Source organism: Seriola dumerili, unplaced genomic scaffold (assembly GCF_002260705.1).
Source record: "Seriola dumerili isolate Sdu_G_001 unplaced genomic scaffold, Sdu_1.0 BDQW01000200.1, whole genome shotgun sequence".
NCBI classification, from domain to species: Eukaryota; Metazoa; Chordata; class Actinopteri; order Carangiformes; family Carangidae; genus Seriola; species Seriola dumerili.
This window is the reverse complement of record NW_019174455.1, coordinates 754,742-773,212: the sequence shown is the minus strand read 5'-3', so window position 1 is coordinate 773,212 and position 18,471 is coordinate 754,742. Positions and strand designations below refer to the sequence as shown.

The window sequence follows — 18,471 nt, the reverse complement described above, 5'->3', positions numbered from 1 at the left end:
TAGTGTGGAACATTTGACTAACACTGATTCTCAGTGGTCTGAATACATTTGTGGTAGTTTTGTTTATGCAGTGTGGTGTTTCCTACTACAGCCAGCAGCATGGACAGGTGACCCATCTTCAGCTCGCCCTCCCTCTGCGGCTCCTCCACTGAGAAGGAGTACACGTCTCCTGACTTGTCAGCCACCAGCAGCTCATCCTCAGCCTGGCTGAACACCAGGGAAGTGCACCTCCTCACCACCCACCTGTAACACACACACACACACACACTCATTATTAACATACCTCCTCATGTGTAAAATGCAGTAAGCCGTTGTGAGGACAGAGTTGTTAGTTGTACCTGATGCTGATGCACTTCCATGAAGGCTCACAGTGAAAGAGAACCAGCCTCTTGGTGTCATCAGTCAGTGCCAGCAGCTTCCCAGAGGGAGATACAGTGAAGGCAAGGACTCTGTCACTTCCTGTTTCCTCTGAGGCACAGCCATCACTGCTGACAAAGGAGACTACAGCTGTTACACATCTTCATATTCCAGTTATACTCTGTTCATTCTTCCTGTTCTTAGATTTGTTTCCTTATCCTGGTTTTGAGTGTGCATGTGTCGTGTTCCTGTTACAGCTTTTTATCTTTTGTCATACTTGTTAAAATTTTTAGTAGTAACAGCTGAACCCTCTCTGAACATGGTAGTAGACAGAGGTCTGGTCTGTTTTTTTCACTGTAGAATTACTTCTTTCATTCAGCTACACAACTCCACAGCCCCAGTGTTTACACCAGGGACCAGCTGATTGCATGGAGACCAGAACAGCAGACATCCATGCAGAGATCAGGAGGACACACAGAGGATGCCGATGAGGGATGGAGTGATGATGAAGGCTGAGGGAGAGAAGTGTATCTCTCTTCTATCATCATGGTTAATGTGAAATCACTGGTCAATAAGATTGAGGAGCTAGTGGACCTAGTGTTGAATCAGAAGGATGTTTGTGAGTGTAGCGTTGTGTGTTGCACAGATCACTTTTATCGACGGCTTGGACAGACAGGATGGACCATTTTTGCAGCCCAGACATTGAACCATTAGCTGTAGGGCTAAATTCTCACTACATTAAAAAGCAGCCTTGTGTGACATCATCCACTCTGTTACTGTGAGACTCAGATTCTGCTCCTCAGAGCTTTCTTCATGATCTCTGTGGTCTTCAACTGAACAAGATTCGGCCCACTTTCATTCATTGTGGACTGGACTATGAGAGGAAACCAGACCCTGGACCTGCTGCATGCTGATGTTACAGAGGTGTGGAGTTTCTACCTGACACATTCGCTTCCTGTGCATTTAGTATTTATGTGCATTATATGTATTTATAGTTTTTACCTATTGCTACTTCTTTCCCAACTGTGCATTGTGCAACTGTAACAAAGTAGTTTCTGATTCTGGAGACAGGGAACTGTATTTGTCCGTATTGTTCTTTTTTTTGTCTTTGTTTCCTTTTTTGTGGATGTTTCTCCTCCTTTGCAAAACATGAACACCTCACACTTACTTGACAACCCAGACTCATCTGCTTGTTTGTACCTGTTGCTGTCCTGTGTGTTCTTGGGCTTCTTCTCAGCAGTGCTGCAGTCAAACACAAATGCTTCCCTGCAACAAAGAAGAGCTGATGTATTAAATCTGGATCAGTTCCTGCATGATGTCACTTTCATCTACTTTTTACTTTCAATTCATCTAGTTTGACATGAGCACAGTTCAGTTTACCTTTCAAACATGTATGAAAATAAAAACTTATTTCAACTGAGGTCCCTGTTGGTGTGGATTTTAATTCCTGCTTTTGTTAACAGTGTAAAGAAACTAACTCTGAACACTGGATTATTTTGTCATGTTGAATTCATCAGTAGAACACAATCACACATCACATCATATAAAACTCCAACTACAAACACTGGTGTGAATCTACACAGGCAGGGTCCTTTATCTGTCAGGGGGGCTTCTTCAAGTGGAACTGTTTGAGACTGTTGCAGAAGCTATGACATGAGGAAAGAGAAAAGAGAATAGGCTACTACTCCTGAGACATTACTCTAAAAGACTTGACTCTGATAATGTCTTTCTACACTCATTAACAGTTACTTATCTAGACAAGCAGAGCTACACATTCTCTCTCATTCTCTCTCTCTCAGGTAAGATATGATGTTATCAAAAGTAAGGAATTGAAGAGAGAATAAAATATTCAAGAAGCTGACCTGATGCACAAACTTAACCATCAACTGACAAAGGCAAGAAGAACTGAATTGAAGGACATGCAGCTACAGCTGGATCACATCTGTCTATTTGTGGAAAAGGAGCGTTCTAGAGCCAAGGTGACTTGAGGAAGGAAAAAAGAAATACAAATGAATTTTTTGCTCTAGAGAAAACATACTTTAAAAAGGAAATCATTAACTGTCCTTAATATTGGTGGAGCTCGTCTCGAAGATCCAGTCAATTTCTGATTTTATTACTGCTTTTTATGAAAAAAATTATATAACTCAAAATGTAATGAAAAAGATTAATCTAGCTTCCTTGATAAAATTCCCACTGACATCCCTTCAGTTGATGAAGAATTTAAATCCACATGTGACTCTAACTTGTCAGCTGTTTTCAATGAAGAGAGGCAGATCTTCAGGGATCAGTCGTCTATCTATTGAATTTAAATAACTTCATTTTCAACATCATTTTGATATATTTTAGACTTCTGTACTTTGTTAGACAAAGTTATTGTACAGCCAAGACCCAAGTTTTAGTAGTCTTCCAAAATGTCACACTAGATTTCAACACAAGTCATATTTCTTTTTGAATGATACTAAAATCTAGTAACAGAAGTTTCGCCACAGGAGGGCATCAGGAGTCCTCTTTCTATCCTTTGACTATAACCACATCAGTTTGTTGATGATTGATGGAGACAGCATCAATATGAGATCAATGATGATGATGATCACACACTTCTTCAGACTTACAGTTTTCTAAATGAGAAAAACCTGGAAATCAACGCAGACGTATCTCAGCACAGCGCTAACGTCAGACTGACAGCTAGCTAATACTGTTAGCAGCTAAGCTAACATGACTCAGGAACAGCTGAGGAAACTGTTGTAAAGATCAAACCTGCTCTGTTTGATGTGAACGGCTACTAGCTTCTTGTCGCAGGTTAAAATGAACCAGTCTCCACAGAAACCGACGGTAGCCATGACTGTTGTGAGCAGCAACACGCGACGATATTCCCCCACGCGGAAAGGAGAGACATATTTTGTCGCGCGTTGGTGACGTCACCTACTACGCCAACCACACGCCCCCCTCGAGAAAGTACAGAATGTACACAAAGTTGTTGATGTTCACCCGACGACGATGAGAGGGGGTTAGATATTTAAAATACACACAGTTAGCTTACTGAGCAGCTTCAATATAAAGTTTTAAAGTTAATAACACAAACATGGCGCCAAAACCACTTCAATCTCATCATGTTATGTCCATATAATGACCGTAGAGCGTTCAGTCATTCACAGTAGATACACTATCACACACTCATGTTCAACCAGGATAAAATGGCAAAATATTCTCAACATATATGATTATAACAGGCTGTAAAACACACAGATTCATAACGGACAACACATGCAGACAGGAAGGGGGCGGGGCTTGTCACATTTATGTGTTACATAAAAGGTGATGAAGTGGGACTGAGCCATTACTGTGCTGCTGTGAGCTGTTTCCACACCACTGACCAACGGAGGGGAGCACACACTCAACAGATTCATTCATCTCAAGGTAACAGCCACTGTCTGCTGTTACTCTCTGCAGGCTGCGGTTATCTGAGGCTGGGCACACATTTTATCTCAGCTCGTTACCGCGGCTCTGTTTTCTAACACAATGCTGATGTCATTAAAATCACAGGATGTTTCGACGTCGTCATTGTTGCACTGACTGGTCATTGTGTATTTACTGAATTCCAGGCAGGCTGAACAGAAAGATGGCGGCTTCCCTGCTGAGGATAGGACGACTGGGCTGTGTCAAGGTAACACAATCTCAAGCATTTACAACACACTTTCATTTCTGTGTTAGTGTAGGAACTAGTTTGTCAGTATTAATTGTATCTAACCTCGTTGCTGCAGTGGTAACCAGGCTCTGGAGCTGTCACTCAGCCTAGTGATGCCTTCTTTAATTCTTTAAATGGTACTTTTTAAATGAAAACAGGACTTGGTGAATTCTTACCTTAAAGCACAGACCTGTTCTAAACTGTAGTGAACTGACTGCACACCTCAGTGGAGCAGGCTCAAACCAGACACCAGGCCTGCTAACTGAAGCTCCAGCACTGAGCTGCAGAGGAATCTGACTCTGTGATATTCATATGAAGAGCAGGGGTGTGTATGTGCAGGGTTAAGTTACCTTCACCAATACACATTCATTGATTACGTTAGTCCATGCATAAAAATGGTACTTGGAAGAGTCAGTTTTGTGTTAAGACTGGATTAAAGTCGTGTTGTTGTAACCTCTGACGTACCAGTGGAACATTCAGTACTAACACAGCCTGTGCATTCAGGCAATTTTCAAATCCACAGAATTTCACTTTAAACTCTAGTGGAGATCCCAGTATTTCAGAGGATACATAAAAAGACAAAAAACTGGCTGGAGTTTGGTTTCATATTGGCCACAGAAATATCACGTCTGAAAACTCAGGTCCTGTAGCTTCAGTGTGGAGCTGGAACAAGTAGCTGTACCACACACAGGCACTGTGTGATAATCAGGTGTTTTTCTTACCTTGAAGCTACTAGAGAGGTGAAATGTTGTTATTGATCTTTATTCAGTCTCAGAAACAGAGCAGAGGTGTTTCTGTGCTTCATGTGCTCTGTCAATCTGATGTGTTTTATGTAAAAGCAAGAAGTGGACTATCAAAGACAGACAATGGTCTGATGAGACAGAGTGTACATACAGGAAGAGACTAGAGGCAGAAATAGTACATCATGTCCAATCAGAGGCAGACATATAGAAGTTGTTTTTAAAAGTTCAGTCCATCTTGAGGTGTAAAGAAGTGTTTATGTGCTCACTGTCAGGAGAAGGTCACTGTTCATGACTTGCGAATCACGTTGCCCATTTGATTGGATTAAAAATCAGACACACCTTGGGGCTGTTTCTCTGTCATTAGCTTTGCAGCTCGTTAAGGTTAGGAACAGGTTCAAATCACATTCTCCCTTAAACCCACTGTAGTTTAAACTACATCTGTGGTTTAGTCTGGACCCAGTTTCTGTCCTGAACAAGTCACTTATCATAGCAGAGTCCAAGTCTATCACCATGTCAGATGTAATGAAGGCAGCACTGTGGGTCAGAGTAATGTGATACTGAAGAGGGTAAAAATCATGTTTTGTAAGATTGGTGGTTTATTTAGGTGAATATACCACCTATTGAGAAGGAGCCAGTTACTGCATAGGTAACATTTACATTTACAATGTGAAACCAAGTGACTATTTGTTTACAAAAATTAATGAATGGTTAGATGGATCATTTTTGTTGAATTTCCATCTGTTTTCTGAGAATAATAAAATATGACATCCCTCTGAATGACTGGTGTGGGGTTGACCTTAAATGGTCACTTCCTTATACCTGCAGTTTAGTTGAACCTCTGCTTGTTTTTGCAGCAGTCAGACAAGTTTCAAACCCCTGCAGGTCCTGGTCCTACTCAGTCATGCGCTCAGTGACAGAGCAGCAGAGTGTAGAATCATTTGGCCCAGTATTAAGCACTGGTGTGTGTGTGTGTGTGTGTGTATGTGTATGTGTGTGTAGTGTTTGCATTCTGAGAGTTGGAGTATTCTCAGCAGAGCACCTGCAGCTGCAGCCTTTAGCACAAAATCCGGGGGCAACAAGAAGTCATCTAAAAAGAACAGCTCAGGTAGGTCTCACAGTCACTGCTATAATCTCCTGCTGATTCTTCACCAGCTCTGCCCAAAGTGTGTCACTGATCAGTTGGAGGAGGAAACATGTCAGGCCTCAGAGTCAGTGAAAGTTGTATTTATCTATACTTCAACCCTTTCAGGTCTTGAGCATCAGCACATCACTGTATGTTTGTTTGGAAGAAATTATTCACTTTGTATATGTAAGGCATGAACTTATGAAGAAGATGGATATACTTCATAGTGAACTTATCTGCTCCCTCTGACATTTAAAGACATGTCCCTGTCTTCAGATCCATCACACTCCTCCTGTTTACAGCACTGCTCCAGTGTGTAGTCAGTCTGAGATGTCTCACTAAAACACACACACACAGTGCCGGAGATTAAAAGCCCACCTGTAGCTGGTCTGCAGATGTTGTTTTTCACTCCCCTTATGTGTAATGTCATTTATTCATATTCTTCTCCTGTCCTTGCAAACTATATTTGGTCTTCTGCACCTGATTTGAAGTGTTCTGCATCAGAAAATCCTGCACTTAAGCACAAGTGCAGGATTCTTTTAGGGCTGCAGCTCCCCCTGCTGGCCAAAAAGAAACAGTAGAAACTGTTTTAAGTAACCCCTGATAGAAAAAGATTTTAACAGTTTCTGTTCAGGTGTATTATTCTTTTGTGGTGTAATCATGATAAACTTGAAGGATAAACGTGTTTAAGAGGTGAAGACAGTCATGTCAGGACCAAACACGTTTATCCTTCAAGTTTAGAGGAGCTCTAAAATCAACAAAACAGGCTGTATGGGGAAAAGGGACACAGGTTATCTGTACACACACTAGAGCATATATATTCAGAAACAACACTGTTCTTTCTGCTGTTAATTCAGTGTTTCTTTATTTTGTAGTGCACAGAGCAGCTACTAACACACACTCAGCATGTGGAGGTGAAGAGAGGCAGATGGCAAATCTGACCCATGACACATTATTAATAATGTAATAAAACAAAACAAAGAGGCAGTCAGTCAGGGTGTGTTCATCCTGTAGGTTAAAGACTTTTTGATCAGTTCTGACTCAGTCAGCTGCAGCTGAAATCATTGCAGGTTTAAATCTGTGATTATATCCATAATGACAGCTAATGATTAACACAAGTTTCACATTTAACTAAAGAAGATGTTCATCTGTCTGTTGTTTATTCTGAACATTGATACATGCATGTACTCAGGGAAGCCCCCCTTTACTTAAAATACATCCCAGTGTGTGTGGGACTGATGTCAGATGTGATCAGACAGATGCACACATACTGCTGGAATCAGTGTGACAGCAGTATGACCTTGGTCTAACCCCTCCAGGACTAAACTTGTAGACCAGATTAAAACATCATGTAAAACCAGTTGCTCTTTAGCTGTCAGATCAGTCATCAACTGAAGATAATTTCTTCAGACTCAGAAGAACATTCATCAAATGTAAACAGGTGAAGGTGAAAGAAAAAATGGTCACTGTACAACAGTGTCTACAACTGTACAGACAGCGTCTGTGATTTTGTGTTCCTTTTTTACAAATACCTCCTCGTCTTGTGATGGTGCAATCATTTTTACATACGTTCCGTCTATGGCACCGATCACACCAGGTAGACCGACCATGAAGCTGTCCTATGATGTCGGAGTGCATTTATTGTTTGGTGAATTGATCAGCTTTTCTCTGTTGCCAAGTAACACAGTGTTGCCAAACACTTAATTTCCACACTGATCAGGTTGTTTCAGTTGGTAGGAGATGTTATTGCATCCCTCACAAATTCCACAGCAATCATTATTCCCTCGTGATTGAGTCGTTTCTTTTAAGTAATTCAGCATAATTTAATGTTTCCAAAACACTGCGATGTAGAATGACAGCAGCTCTTTAAGATTCTTTATGATTGGGTCTTAGTGAGTGAGTCTTGACTGCTTCTTACTTCTCCCAGACTTAGGTGCTACTTTTAGCGCTAAGAGAGAGAGCTGAATTTCTCCTAAATCATCAAGTTAGGAGATACTTTTAGCCTTAAGATGCTTTGTGAATACAGGCCCTGATAATGCACAGAAGGTTTGAACACTGTGTGGGTCAGGGAAGAATCTCAGTTTTGAACAGTCTCATGTTACCGTACTGTAACACTGATGATATATTTTCTTCTACTGTCATGACTGTGTGACTGAATTAGGCAAAGGTTTCTGAGGGTAGACCAGATTTACTAAAGTAAAATATGATTTTTAAATGTGTGGTAGTTGTGTATGTTGCATGGAAACCATGAAGAATAGATATTTTGCTGACACAGAACACAATTATCCAGTATACAGCTTCTGTGTTGGACACTGTAGTGTGGAGACATGCAACGAAGGTCAGGAATGAGATTCCAGTCCTTATGTCCCAGGTCATAGTACAGTCTCACACATGTAACATACAGCAGCTGCTGGGTCATGGGTACAGGGCCAGAGAGCAGTTGTATTAATGAAAAAAAACTGTTGCTATGAGTAACTGCTGCTTTTTCAAACCTCAGAATTTGGCAGGTCTATGTGGATGTGATTTTACTTTACTTTTTTACAAAGGATCAATGTAAAATAAGTTACACTCAGGTTGGTTGATGAGTAGGTATCAGATACAGTGGCAAGAAAAAGTCAGAAAAACCTTTTTTTAGATTTAACTCATTCATGTTTGAATTTGTCCTAAAAGCTGATCAGATCTTCACTGAAGTTACAATTTAAACTAATAACATAAATCATTGTGTTGTCCATATTGAAAACATGATTCAAACATTCTCAGTGTAGCTGAAACGGTGTGTGAACCACTCAGCTAATGACATGAACAGAATCTAACTGGAGTCAGGAGTGAGTCAGTCAGTGGAGGTCAGTCAGTCAGTGGAGGTGTGGCTTCGAGACACTTTGACTTATAAACAACACTCACACATTTAGAGAAACATCAGCTGATGTGAACTAGGCCTCACAACAAAGATCTCAGAGACTCTCAGAGGATGAAGAAGAGTTGATGAGCATGAAGCTGAAAGGGTCTCAGAGTTTAGCTCTTCATTTATAGACAGTTTCTCTGACTGGACTGATGGAGATGATTCAGTTCTTGGCTACTTGTGTTCAGACACTTTACTATGACACTAGAAGTTGAGCTCAGGTTCCTCCATTTCTCTGGATCATCTCTGGGATGTTTCTACACCTTGACTGAAGTTCACCTGTGGTAAACTCTGATTGGACATGATGTGGACAGACACAAACCTGTCTATATCAGATCTCACAGCTGACGATGCAGATCAGAGCAGAAACCATGAGGAGGAAGAAACTGCTGCAGAGCTCAGAGACAGGATTGTGTCGAGGATCAAAAACATTTCTGCTGCACTGAAGGTTCCTGAGAAGAACAGTGATCTCCCTCATTCTGACATGAAGAAGTCTGGAGCAACCTGGACTCTTCTAGAGCTGGACCTGGACTAACATCAGGGAGAAGAGGGGACACCAGGACCCTGGTGGTCTCTTTGAGCTCCAGAGATCGTGTGTGAAGATGCAGAAACTTCGAGAAGGGCAACCATCCCTACAGCTCTCCACTGATCTGGGCTTTATGTCAGACTGTCCAGACAAAGCTTATCCTCAGTGGCAGTTGTGTGGATCTCGGCCTGTGGATCTCCGCATAGATAGGAACGCCACCTTCAACTAAACCTCGCTAAGACTAAACTCTTAGTCATCCCGGCCAGTCAGTCTCTTACTTGTGATATCAAAATCACCACTTCATCTCTTATCCCAACCAAGGCCTCGAGAAACCTGGGTGTCATGTTTGATGACCAGCTCTCCTTCTCATGTTGTATCCATCTCTTGGTCGTTTCTTTGCTCTATACAACATCAGAAAAATCAGGCCCTACCTGACTCAGTACACCACCCAGCTCAGGCCATGATTCTCTCACCTCAACTACTGCAATGCTCTTCTGGCAGGCCTTCCTCTGTGCACACTGAAACCCTTACAGATGGTCCAGAATGCAGCAGCCCATCTGGTCTTTGATCAGCATAAAAGGGCACATGTCACTCTGCTCCTCAAACTACACTGGCTACCCATGGCCATCTGGATCAAATTCAAGTCACTAATGCTGCCTTCAGAGTGAGTTGCTCCATCTACTTGAACTCATTCATTTAGCCTTATGCTTTTTCTCAGCCACTGTCTGGCATCACCATCCCTGCACACAAGAAAGTCTCAGTGCAGACTGTTCTGGTCTGTGGTTTTCTGATGGTGGAACAAGCTACCAAATCTATCAGAGCAGGGGCGTCCCTCTCTATCTTCAAAAATCTGTTGAAGACTCATCTCTTCAGAGAGTACCTTGTAAGTCGCTTTGGATAAAAGTGTTGGGCAAATGGATACACGTAAATGCACGCATGGCAGAAAATCTCCAACAAAATGTGAAAATATTGCAGTGGTATGAAGACTTTCTGAATGCACTGTATTTGTGGTGTAAACAGGTCTCTGTACACCAACATGAAAACATCCCCCGAGAGGTGGTCTCTGCTGCCTCTGAACCTGGACAGCTCCTCATCATCAAGTTTATTAAGGTCTCTTCCAGGATAATGTTGGGGTGTCTGTCCACCTGCTGAAGATCAGGAGAAGATGCTGATGCAGCAGGACAATGACCCTAAACATCAAAGGACATCCTCCAGTCAGAGCCCAGACCTGAATCAAGAAGAGAGGCTGTGGACTGAGCTCAGATGCCTGCTCACACCAGACATCCTGGGAACATGTCTGACTGAAGCAGCTCTATAAGGAAGAATTTCCAAACTTCCTATTTCCTCCTGAACATTGAGCAGGTGTGATCAGCTGGAAGAACTGGTTTCAGAGGGGGTTCAACCAGTTATTAAATCCAAGGTTCACCATTTCCACCAGAACTGTATTTAATGACACAAAGACACAGATTATAACTGTGTGTGATATCAGCTCAGAGACGCTTTGTCTACATCTGTGATTTAGATTAAGATTAGATCAGATTTATCACCAGTTAAATTAGAAAAACCAAGCTCTTGCCACTGTACTTGAAAATTTTAAATTGTGATGCACCACAGATCATCATTCTGACTTGTTGCTTTCCCTCCACAGGTTTTGAAATGGGTTTTTCCCTGACTGTCCCATCACCTGACCAATCCTTGTGATTTGTATATATTACTTTTATCTCAATATAAAGATGTTATGGTCCAAGTTTTCTCACATTTTCTATACATACATTTGCTGTATCTCAGATAGGCCTGTGATCTTTCTTTTAAAATTTATTTTGTATTTTCCTGTACGTGTAGCAGATACCTCCCTCCAGGATATATTCTTTTAAAATTGGGATTTTGTTAAATGTGGGTTTTCAGTGGACATTTTGTCTTTTAACCATATACATGTTTTATAAAAAATAATGCATCTTGTCTGCTTGCCCTCCTCCGTCCTAGACAAAAACAAGGCTAAAACGTACTTCGATATAGAGAAACTTGTCCAGCACAAGGCCTTTGAGTTGCCCAAGAAAGAGGTTTCTCCAGTGGCCGTCGCTGCAGCAGCAGCAGCTTCTGCAGCTCAACCACCCGCAGAGCCAACACCCTCTGCTCCTGCACCTGAGACTGTGGCAACTACCCCTGTGATAGAGGCCACCGCCCCAGTTGTGGAGCCCTCTCCCACTGCTGAAGTTATTTCCGACCTAGCCTCAGCAGCTGAAGCCAAAGCTGTTGTTGAAGCACCTCCCACTGTCGAAGCAGTTTCTGAATCTGCCCCAGCAGCAGAAGCTGCACCTGCTGAAGCTGCACCTACTGAAGCTGCACCTGCTGAAGCTGCACCTGCTGCAGAGGCTGCACCTACTGAAGCTGCACCTGTTGTTGAAGCTGCCGCTGAAGCTGCACCTGTTGTTGAAGCCACACCTGTTGTTGAAGCTGCCGCTGAAGCCGCACCTGTTGTTGAAGCTGCCGCTGAAGCCGCACCTGTTGTTGAAGCCGCACCTGTTGTTGAAGCTGCCGCTGAAGCCGCACCTGTTGCTGAAGCCGCACCTGTTGTTGAAGCTGAAGCTGCTGCAGAGGCAACTGCAGCTCCTGTTGACACTGTGGTCGCAGAGGCTGTAGCTGAAGCCCCTGCTGTTGCAGCAGCACCAGCCCCAGAACCTGCTACAGCAGAACCTCTTGACGAAGTGGCTCCTGAAGCCCCTGCTGTTGAAGCAGCACCAGTTGGAGAAACAACCCCTGAAGTTGTCCCTGCTGAAGCGGCACCTGTAGACGTGGCCCCAGAGTGTATGGCTGAAGCTGCTGCTGCTGACGTGGCTGCAGAGACTGCAGCTAAAGTTTCTTCCCCTGTGGAGAGCGCCGAGGAGCTGGTGGACCACGCTCCAGTCGTAGCTGAAGCTGCAGGAGAGGAGCTGCAGGCAGAGGCTCCAGCTGAACCAGTTGAACCATCTGAGGGTACACACTACAACCCCCCTCCCCCACAGTCCTTACCTTTTCCTCTGTGGATCCTGCAGTCTACCAGCAGTCATTCTCATCACCATTGATAAAGATGCACAGTAGTCTTTTGTGATGAGTGTTAAAGGATAAAGTGTAAAGATACCCAACATCACAAACACATGTTTTGTTCTAGCCTTGTACAGCTTGTTTCTGATAGTCCCAAACACCCTCCCTCCTTCATGCCATTTTCACCAAGCACACAGCCCCCCGGTCCTCTGTCATGCAACTATAGTTTAACTCACTGTCACTCTGTGCTGCTTCAGCTGTCCTAGCTGCATGTGTTAACTACACAGCATTTTACCTTTGCATTTTGTCTTGTTTTATTTCTGGACGTTAGTTTCTCTTCTCACCTGCCTGTTACTGCACTCACCTCTGTTCTCTCTGCACATGTCACTGGTCTGTTCTTTGCCTTGCTACTCATTATTTTATTTCTTCTCGTCAAATTTACAAACGTTTGTTTTTTGGTTTTAAAATCCACAGTTTGATTCCTAGTCTCTCTCCTGTCAGCACCACCAGTTTCCTGTGTTGTGACTTAATGGGACTGTTTTGTTTGTTTGTGTATTGGTGTTTAACATTACCTTTAGTAATTAACACAGATACTGTTTCCAAGGGTGAAAGTGTTTGTTAAGGTTGCAGCTGTCACCTTTCCTTTTTGTTTTTACCTCAGCCTTCTTTCCTTCTCTTCCTCCTCCTAGTCTGTTACAGTCCTCACTCATTTGTGAGTCCCATGGTAAAGTAACATGTGCTCAGTCCCTACATGTTTGATCAGGTTGTTGGGTAAATCTTGGTAAAGAATAAATGTAAACCTCCCTGTCCTTCAGGGTAGCAGCAGTGTGAGGCTGCAGCCTGGTTGCTGTGTGGACTTTATTGGTTCTTCACTGATAAATGTTGTGAATGACTGGACTGTTGGAGATCTACATCTTCCAGCAGTACTCTACCTGTGTAGCCTAGCATGAGCTGTCACAGCAGCTGTTTAACCTGTCGACTGACCTGACCTTTCACTTGTTCTTTCCTGTCTGACCCCTGTAGCTGCCCACTCTCCACCTGTACTAGGTGCTGGTTTGCGCATGAGGGTTACAGTTAAACTAGAAGTGTTGTAGCCATATGGACAGATGAGATCCAAACGCATGATCCTGGTCCAACAGTCTTTTTTTCTCTGAAGAGAAATTCATTAGTTTTTTTTTTCCTCTTTGGGACTTTCAGCTCCTATGGACCCCATTCAGAAGCTCTTCCTGGACTCCATACGAGAATACTCCACAAAAAGCCAGTAAGTCTCAGCACCTCCACCTGTGTTCAGCATGTCATCTCAGAAAGCTCACAGTTGTTAGATCTGCAGAGGTTTAGACTTTAATCATCCCTGCAGGTAACACACAGTTAGGAGAGAGGAAGTAAAAACTACTATAGAATGTTAACGATATTAATAAATACACAGGAAGTGAATAGAAAACATGTACATAAAGTAATATGTGAGGTAGAATCTCCAGGCCTCTTTAACATCAGCATACAGCATGTCCAGGTCCTGAGATCATGAAGAAAGCTTCATTGGGGGTGTAAACAACAACAGTAGCCCCACAACTAACAGTTGTTTACCCTTCCAGAACCAGCACAGGGTTCATCTGTATGATGATCTGTCAGGTTTCCAAACAGGTGATTCAGCGGCAGGTTGTTATTGCTCTTCTGTATTACATCACATTAAATTGCAGTGTTAACCTGTCTTTGATTACACTAATGATTTACTTAAGTATTATATTGTATTAATGCGTGACTGACACGGACAGCACTGAGGCAGATGACAAACTTGTATATAAACTACAAACAAAATATTCCATCAGTTTGATATTTATAATAGTGTTTGTGTGATAAGATCACGTGATGTGGAAGATTTAACTTTTAGAAACTAATAAAAGGACTTAAACTTAAATTGAGTGTGTTTAAACCGATGTTAGAGCCTGGCTGTGTCTGCAGTCACTCCTTCATTCACTACTCCCTATGTATCAGACAGTTTACTCAGTAGAGAGCTGTGAAGTGAGATATTACACACTGATGATTCACCATCATTTTGCATCATCACTGACAATGATTGTGTGGACTGTTGGTTCCTCCTGAAGATTCTTTAAATTCTTTAAAAATGTCACTCCCTGGTCAGTGTAGTTTTTATCAAACATTACTCAGACAAGATGAAACAGTGCATTTGTTGGACTATTTTCTGTGGAGGATTAAACTTTATATATTGATGTAAACCTCAAATTAATGCTGAAACTTTGATGGTGTCTCCATTACTTAATTTCAAACTGAATGTGCTGAAGCAGAGAGCCTGAAAAACTGTCCAAAGACTTCTGTCCTGGGCCCTGCTGCTCACTGTTTCTGGCAGCAGGTGGTGTATGAAAGAGTCAAATGAAGTTCCATCTTAGTTTGTGAAAGAATCGGAGATTTGACTGATTAGATGATTTTGAAAGATGATTTCATGCGTATAAAAAGCATCAAATCTGGAGAACTGACATTGCTGATGTGTGATCCTCTGCAGGGCTGCTGGGGGGCTGGTCGATGCAGGCTCAGAGTATGAGAAGGCTTTGGCAGAGGAAATAGCAAAGCTTCAGAGACTCTATGGTGGAGGAGACCTCACATCTTTCCCAGAGTTCAAATTCACAGGTAAGTTAATAAGCTGTTCAAACGTGTGGGTTGTCTGTGAACAATCGTAGTTTTCTATATTCTGAAAGGTTACAGGTGCACTTCCTGTTTTCATAAACTACATGGCAGCAACAAACTGTACTTTACATGAACCCACAGTAATCTGTAGGATAATGTAAAAAGGCCCCTGTAAACTGTGATACTGGTCTGTCTGAGTCCAGCTGTGGTTCAGAAGATCTGTGACAGGTGAAATTTAAAATCTCAGTGTGAGAAGCTGTTGCAACAACTTATGTGTACACACCAACCAATCAGAATACACCAGCCAGTTGTTAGGTCACCTCCTCCATCCTGACCTGCAGTGAAGAGTCAGCTGTGGCCAAAAATGGTTTATTCTTTGCTGCAGTTTCTAAATGTAAGAGCAGCACAGATGCATGAAATGTATGGTGCTATGGTCTTAGGCTCATCTCCTGTTCACTGCCCAGTGTGATATTGTATAATCTGTCCCAGATCACAACCAAGATTTAATTGGACCCATCTTCCACAGTGTGACCTGATTGTAGTTGTATAAAGAATGGATCACTTGGTCTGTCCATTCATTTTGTCTGGAGCAGCTCACTCATACTACAGCTGACTGTTCACATGTGTGTTCCACAGTGGTTGCTGTTACACCATAGTAACAGTTTGACCTTTCTCCTTGAAACACTGAAATTTAATGGGCTGAGAAGTTCCCTCTGCATGTGTCACTGTGAGGTCTTTTTCATGGATGTTTTAATTTTTAGACAATATTAAATCTGTCAATATCTAGATGTAGGTTGAATATTCTGTGACGTTACTACATAATCAAACATGCACTAAGCTAACAGCCCTGCTTTGTTTTTTTTTTTTGTTTTGTTTTTTTTGTTTTTTTAGAGCCCAAGTTTGATGAGGTCTCCCAGAAGTGAAGAACAGCACTTTGTAATGACTCTTTTTCTACTGTTGCCGTCTTCCTATCCATCTGTGCTCCATAGTGGAACTTTACAGTGTGCTTCCTGTGACTGTCACAACACACCCCGGCCTCCTGCGCTCTGTGTGACAATAGTGCTGCTTCAATAGATATTTCATAGGAAAGCTAAAGCGTTAGCTGTACATATTCAGCAGACACAGTGAACGTAGTGCTGTGACATGAGCTTTGTGCAGATTGATCCATGGCTGTGAAGAGAAACAATAAATCCTAGTTCATATGTGTGTTGTGTATGTGTGTCTCTCTGTTGACATCAGCCTCACTAATGAATGGTGGTTCCTTTTGCGTCTGTCTTAGCAGTTAGCATTAGCACTAAAATGTGTCATATATATGTGTGTGTGTATATGTATGTATATATATATGTGTGTGTGTGTGTGTGTGTGTGTGTGTGTGTATTTACTAGAAAGTTAATCAAAGAAATAATTGCGCAGCTGTTTTTATTTTAAAATATTCTCCAAACCAATTAAAATCCACTGCAGTGAGTTTGCAGGAGCAGGAAGTAAAACAGGTGAGGTCACCTCACAAGTTGTGGTCATTCTGATCAAACTGGTCAGCATGTGCTTTCAGATGTGAGTATACAGTCACTACAGGTGTGTAAAGCTGGTGGATGGTGAATCTCATCCACATCTCTTCTACATCACTCAGATGTGTTGTTGATCACACTGGCTCAAGCACAGAGTGAATGAAATTTGATGTTTCCACATCAAAGTTACAAAGTATAAATATTTGTATTGATGCATAATAAATGTCATGATGGATGATATTAAATTAATATAAAATAATTATTGTGATTATAATCCTGTTACCGCTTAATCAATCCCAGTATGTGACACTTAACTCAGATACTGTATCACACAGTTAATTCAGAAAGTCTTTAGACTTTTTATACACATTTTCTCATTGTTGCATCTCATCAAATCATTTTATCCCTCATCAATCTACACTCAATAACCCATAATGAGAAACAGTGGTCTCCATCATTCTGACATGAAGTCTGGTACAACTGGGACTCTTCTAGAGCTGGATCTGGACTAACTGGGACATCAGGGAGAAGAGAGGAGACTAAGAACCTGATGGTTCACCTTCCAATAGGACAATGACCCTCGACTCAGCCAAGACAACACAGGAGTGGCTTGAATTTCCATGAGTGGACCAGTGAGAGCCCTGACCTTAACCCAGTCCAACATCTGGAGAAAGAACCTGAGAGGACCTGCAGAGAAGAATGAGAGAAAATCCATGAATCCAGATGTGTAAAGGTTGAGATGTCAGATCAAGAAGACTGAAGGCTGTGACACTGACAAAGCTGCTTCAACTAAGAACTGAGTGAAGTGTCTGAATACTTATGTCAATGTGATATTTCTTTAGGGGTGGGCAGTAAAGTATATTTTCCAGTATCTGTACTTTACTTGAGTTTTTTTTCTCTGACTTTTACTCCACTACACTTAAAGACAAATATTGTACTTTTGACGTCACTACGTTTCTATGAAGTACTCTTACTTGGAAGCAGTTTTTAGTCAGTTGAATGAACTTATATTTTGGAAAACGTGATAGACCATACACTTTGTTCATCACAGGAGAAAAACCAATCACAGCTAACTCCTCCACTGTCAGCCATGTTTGAACCTGTCAGTGTCCCAACGATGGCGACGTGAGATAAAGATGAGGCAGAAGATTCTTCACCAGAGACCATGCTCTGATCCGAAGTCTGTGTTTGAAGGTTTACAAATAAAGATTCGTTTGTTTTGTTTACCACGACTAGACTTAAATATGGAAATATGGAAGACTTCAGTATTTTCAATCAAACACTCTAGCACTTCAACTCAAATAAAAATCTAAACAACTTTTGAGCAGGAGGATCTATACTCTGACTCCAGTAATGGAGTTGTGTACTTTGTCCACCTCTGCATTTCAGTTTCTCCTTTTTGCATAAATGTCTAAAATTATATTTTCATTTTGTCGTTATGATTAGTGATGGGTCGGTCGCGAACGAGAGCCAGATTAGAGCCGGCTCTTTGAAGTGAACGACGGGAGCCGGCTCGCGATCGAGAGCGATTTTTTTTTTATTTTAATTGTCTTTTAAAGCCGCATTGGTTAACATGTGAGGCTGTGGCAGCGTCTGTGTGACTACACTGAGCAGGAGGGGGAGGGGAGGGGTTACAGACACTCGCATTTTGTGTTTTGTTTTTCACTGTACATGGTTGCACATTTTAATTTATATTTTGTTGAGTGATGTTTAGTTGATTTTGTGTTTTTTCACAAATCAAAATTCGTTATGTTAAGTGTATTAATAAAGCCATATACATACTATACATATGTTTTTTTTTTTATTTTTTTTTTTTTTTTACATTAGTTATTCATTTTACACATAATTTGGTAATAAATTAATTTAAGTAACAAAAAATCTGAGGAGCCACTTGGGAGCCGAAAGAGCCGGCTCTTTTTAGTGAGCCGAGCCAAAAGAGCCGGCTCTCCACAAAGAGCCGGAATTCCCATCA

General features: G+C 41.8%; 2 protein-coding genes across 3 annotated transcripts in view; one reads left to right on the top strand and one right to left on the bottom strand.

Annotated features, from left to right (window-relative positions):
- Positions 1 to 3,239, bottom strand: part of wdr4 (WD repeat domain 4) — an 18,431-nt gene extending 15,192 nt beyond the window's left edge. Inside the window, exons 1-4 of one of the 2 annotated variants that reach the window (XM_022753888.1) lie at positions 3,115 to 3,239; positions 1,558 to 1,623; positions 339 to 488; positions 87 to 243 (exon numbers count right to left, since the gene is read on the bottom strand). In XM_022753888.1, the coding sequence (XP_022609609.1) occupies positions 87 to 243; positions 339 to 488; positions 1,558 to 1,623; positions 3,115 to 3,197 (456 nt within the window). In that variant the 5' untranslated portion in view covers positions 3,198 to 3,239. The remainder of the gene's footprint in view (positions 1 to 86; positions 244 to 338; positions 489 to 1,557; positions 1,624 to 3,114) is intronic. The other variant, XM_022753889.1, reaches the window with a different exon arrangement.
- Positions 3,240 to 3,656: 417 nt separating this feature from the next.
- Positions 3,657 to 16,200, top strand: LOC111228086 (fibrous sheath CABYR-binding protein-like). Its single transcript, XM_022753887.1, has 7 exons — positions 3,657 to 3,774; positions 3,960 to 4,021; positions 5,785 to 5,890; positions 11,317 to 12,306; positions 13,552 to 13,615; positions 14,873 to 14,997; positions 15,886 to 16,200. The coding sequence occupies exons 1-7, from the start codon at positions 3,657 to 3,659 to the stop codon at positions 15,915 to 15,917; spliced, it is 1,497 nt and encodes a 498-aa protein (XP_022609608.1). The 3' UTR covers positions 15,918 to 16,200.
- The last annotated feature ends 2,271 nt before the right edge of the window (positions 16,201 to 18,471 follow it).

Coding starts and splice junctions, on each gene's coding strand:
- LOC111228086 (XM_022753887.1), top strand. CDS start 3,657: ATGTGTTACATAAAAGGTGATGAAGTGGGACTGAGCCATTACTGTGCT. Junction 3,775..3,959: donor ACAGATTCATTCATCTCAAG/GTAACAGCCACT, acceptor ACTGAATTCCAG/GCAGGCTGAACAGAAAGATG. Junction 14,998..15,885: donor CCCAGAGTTCAAATTCACAG/GTAAGTTAATAA, acceptor TTGTTTTTTTAG/AGCCCAAGTTTGATGAGGTC.